The sequence below is a fragment of the Hyposmocoma kahamanoa genome, unplaced genomic scaffold (assembly GCF_003589595.1).
Source record: "Hyposmocoma kahamanoa isolate Upper Pololo Valley unplaced genomic scaffold, ASM358959v1 99852, whole genome shotgun sequence".
NCBI classification, from domain to species: Eukaryota; Metazoa; Arthropoda; class Insecta; order Lepidoptera; family Cosmopterigidae; genus Hyposmocoma; species Hyposmocoma kahamanoa.
In genome coordinates, this window is record NW_020656062.1 from 49,846 (window position 1) to 54,260 (window position 4,415).

A 4,415-nucleotide genomic window follows, 5' to 3' on the forward strand; every position below is an offset into this window, starting at 1 on the left:
GCTTCGGAGACCTTTTTACAACGGTTATTTCATTTGGCTCCTTGTCAAAGAGATCGTGGAGAGAAGTACTGCCACTTGACCTATTTCTGCCGCCAGGCAGTAATGTGAGCTTTACTGCGTTCCGGTTTCGAAGGGTAAGGGTGCTGGTGAAATTACATGTACATGGGACTTGTCGACTCATGTCTCAGGGTAACGGGCGCAGTGGCAGTGCCCCTCAGATCTTTGTGATATAAAGCTCTGATGGACAGATGAATCCCTTAAATGATTATCACTAATATCAGGTTTCTTACCACGGTATGACTTCTTTTTATTTTCCCGTTATTTCGGAACGGTTGCACGCTCCATGGTCACGGGTTGAATGGACGGCGACAGATGACAGCTTTAAGAGCAGACATATCGGTCTACCCTCTTGCGCTGTCGACGACTATTTTCATCGCGATTTGTTGTGGCGTTACCATTGTCACTCACTTTTTTCACACAAACCACACTCACTGTATCCACACGCGAAACTGAACTCGAGGTGTTTTTGTTTTTATTACTGCACGCACTAAGGACCGGATTCCATGCACTGGACAGTTTAAAACCATCATCACGGTTAAATGTTTTTTACTTCGTGATCTCGATGGCTTCTCGTACCAACCGTGGTATGTAGTGACGTTGTGTGGAAAGTACCTGGGGGCTATGCAACTCGATCCAGTGGTTAGTGTCAATCTGTGTGAGATGTTGTGCTATAGCCGACTTCTGTGCATCATTGTTTTTTACTGCTCGGATGTGTTCCTTCATACGATAGACAATTGTTCGTTTAGTCTGACCGATATACGAGCTCCCACAACTGCAGTTCACTTTATAGACCCTGTGATTGTAAAGGAAGGTGGTCTTTTGGTGAAGGTAACATTTTTCCTATTTTGGTTAAGGGGGTTCCGAAATATCGGGAAAATAAAAGGAAGTCATACCGTGGTAAGAAACCTGATATTAGTGGTAATCATTTAGTGAATAACCACGAAAGTCTTAAAATCTATATAGATGTATCCCTTACCATAACGCGAACGATTTGTTCGTCCCTTAGCATAATAATAAAAAGAATGAATAGATACTAACTGTGTACAGGTCGTGCTGTGGCAATGCGGGGCGAGCCTGGGGCGGAGGCCGGGCCCCGCCTCGCGGGCTACGACCAGCGAAGGTCGCGTAGTTCCACGGAGTTTGTGGCGTCTTGGATCTGCAATGAATTATACAAAATTGTAATATTAAGTTGATTGAATATCACATTTTACTGTTATGATATTCAATTATTTTTGTGAAATTACTCCACTAGTTTGTTATAAGTAATTGTTAACCGACTTAAAACTTATTTTAAATAGATGTAACGGTTCGAATCCGGCCGGATCGAAGGAATTTTTTCTGAGTGTTCGATTTGTGTATTAATAATGATAACAAACTAGTGGAGTAATTTCACATAAAAATAATTGAATATCTATTCAATACAATTTTAAATACAATGAATAGCGACATCTTTAGCCGGGGCTGGTAGCTGTAAAGGTATCTAACTGGGAGACGAAATATCATAGATTTGTCAGAGATGGCGCTACGGCTAAAAAGTCGTTGAAAAACCAAATACAAAGATACGACGCAAGCACTTAGAAAAATTCGTGAGGTCCGCTGGTTCGTTCCGCGGCTTAGTTGATATAGCGTCTGGCATGGTATGCTAGAAGACATCGGTTCGAATCCGGCCGGATAGACGGATTTTTTTCTAAGTGTTCGATCTTTGTATTAATAATTACAATAAATAGAGTAATTTCACGGACTTTTGAGGTCGGTTTTTTTAGTAGGTACTCTGTACTGAGGTTGTAGTTCTTACAAAAGTGGCTGCAGAATTGGTTATGCGTTCTTCAAATGACATTTTCGAATGACAGATCAAATCAGGCCCTGTACTCGCGTTCTCCGTCGGACATACGACTGAAACAATTACTGTCAAATAAGTAATAACAATTTAAAAGACGCATGACGCGAATGAAGCTTCATACTTGACATTGTTTTTTAATTTGGTCGAGTATTACGTCATCCACAGCCTGATTGCACCCACTTTTGGGTATAGGCCTCCCGAAGTTTGTGCCATCCACCACGGTCCCGTGCTAGCCGCATCCATTGACGCCCCGCGACGCGTACTATGCAACAGGGTGCCCGACGCTTCTTTTGCCCATCCTTGACCACCAGTCGATGTCTTGCTCCACCTGTCATCACCTTGCCTAGGTGTCCCGCCCAGCCCCATTTGAGTTCCATGATTCGAGTTCCAGCATCCTGGACTTTCGTCCATCGTCGGATCTCAACGTTCGGAACTCTGTCTACAAGGCTGATGCCAACCATGACGCGCTCCATAGCCCTCTGTGCAACTCTCAACCGGTATACAGACTCCTGCGTGGGCGTCCATGTCGCGCCACCATACGTCATGGTGGGCAGAACACACTGATTAAACAAGCGGGTCTTCAGACACTGTGGAATATTATCTGATTTAAGGATGTCACCCAACTTGTTAAACGCAGCCCATCCCAGCTGGATTCTTTTTGAGATCTCCTTAGGCTGATGCTCTTTGCCAAAGGATGTCCGAGATAGACGTATTGATCGACTCTCTCCAGCCTCTCATTTCCCACCGTAACCACGCGTGTCGGTCCAAGGCCACCTCGGACTCGACTGTGGCGCGAATTCGCCCGTACAAATCGGCACAGCACGGTTTGGCCTTTGAAATCACAGGCCACGGTAAGCTAGCATAATGTGTACGGCAAACGAATGGAACTCACAACGGCATCAGTGTTTCCCGAAAAGCACAATTTAGGTCATTCAAGGTTAAAATTAACCGTGAAAACTAAAGAAACTTAATTGATCAAAAGTCCTTCAAAGTGACCAGTTGAACTGGGACTTGATCATGTAACCATTGGATCCATCGTAATTTCCAAGTACCTCAAATCTGGAGTTGGCAGGCACTGCAGTAGGCACATGCGTGTGCGACGAACACCTTGAGCATCCCCCTCTTAACGCTGTACGGGTTGCGCTGCCTCCACGCATCGCGGTGCGGAGCTCCTGGCGAGATAATGCATTATCATCATAAACCCATCAGATCTCCTTTAAAGCTGAATTTACATCACCGCGGAACGGACGCGAATGCTTGTAACGAAATTATACATAACATAATTAATTTTATCATTGGTGTAACGTACAAATTAGATACGAGACCGGTAGCTTCGAGAATTCCCGAGACAGAACGAGGATTCTCCGGAAGACGCGAGATTTGTTTTTAACCGACTTCTAAAAAGGAGGAGGTGCTCAATTCGACTGTATATAGTTTTTTGTTTATGTTACGCATTTTCTGAATCGATTTTGATGCAATGCAAACTAGTGGATTAATCCGGTTTCGTGCACGTTCCGGCAACCGATTGCAATAAAACTTGGCAAATACATGTAACTCCATGAACTTTTTAGGTCGGCATTTTTTTTAAAATAATTATTAATACAAAGATCGAACGCTCAGAAACGATCGAACACTCTTTTTTCCGTTGGTTCGTTCCGTGGCTTAGTTGGTATAGCGTCTGGCACGGTATGCAAGAAGATGTCGGTTCGAATCCGCCCGGATCGAAGGAATTTTTTCTGAGAGTTCGATCTTTGTATTAACAATTATAACAAACTAGTGGAGTAATTTCACAAAAAAAAATTGAATATCAATTCAATAAAAATTTAATTAATTTTTTTTTTAAGTTAAAATTATTTGGCTCGTATCTAATTTGTACGAATTGACGTAAAATTGATTATGATACGGTTACAAAAGTTATGGTTTCGAGTGAGAGGTGTTGCTGCTACATTGTAAACATTTAGAAGAGGTAGAGCTCATTGTGAAAGAGCTCGTCCAGGGGAAAACTGCCACCTTACTTATTTCTGCTGCCAAGCAGTAATGTGATCATTACCGCGTTCCGGTATTGAAGGGTAAGGGTGCTGGTGAAATTACAGGCGCATGGGACTTGTCAACTTATGTCTCAGAGTGACGCGTGCACTGGCAGTGCCCCACAGATCTTTGCGATTTAAAGCTGCAATGCACTGCAACTGCTATGGAGAGATGTGTAGTTTACCACCAATAACTCACAGTTCCCATCTCACTACAAAGCGACTGTCGACCTTGCGAAGCATTCTTCTTCGTGTTCCAACAGAATTCCAAGATGGCCACGACAATGGCTAGCACCAACCCGCATAAAAGCGTTACGAAGACTCCTCCTGAAAAAAGTTGTAAATCTGTATAAATCACAAGTTCGATCGTGTATGGATCGACAACAAGCATATAGAAAAATTCTTAAGGTTCGCTGGTTCGTTCCGTGGCTTAGTTGGTAAAGCGTCTGGCACGGTATGCTAGAAGACGTCTGTTCGAATCCGGCCGG

The 4,415-nt window shown here is 43.5% G+C and overlaps 1 protein-coding gene across 1 annotated transcript in view; it reads right to left on the bottom strand.

The window, feature by feature from the left end:
• Positions 1–1,165: 1,165 nt before the first annotated feature.
• LOC113239306 (glutamate receptor ionotropic, kainate 2-like) overlaps positions 1,166–4,415 on the bottom strand; it is a 19,850-nt gene continuing 16,600 nt past the window's right edge. The window contains exons 8-10 of the mRNA XM_026476226.1: positions 4,127–4,254; positions 2,953–3,072; positions 1,166–1,216 (exon numbers count right to left, since the gene is read on the bottom strand). Of these exons, the coding sequence (XP_026332011.1) occupies positions 1,166–1,216; positions 2,953–3,072; positions 4,127–4,254 (299 nt within the window). The remainder of the gene's footprint in view (positions 1,217–2,952; positions 3,073–4,126; positions 4,255–4,415) is intronic.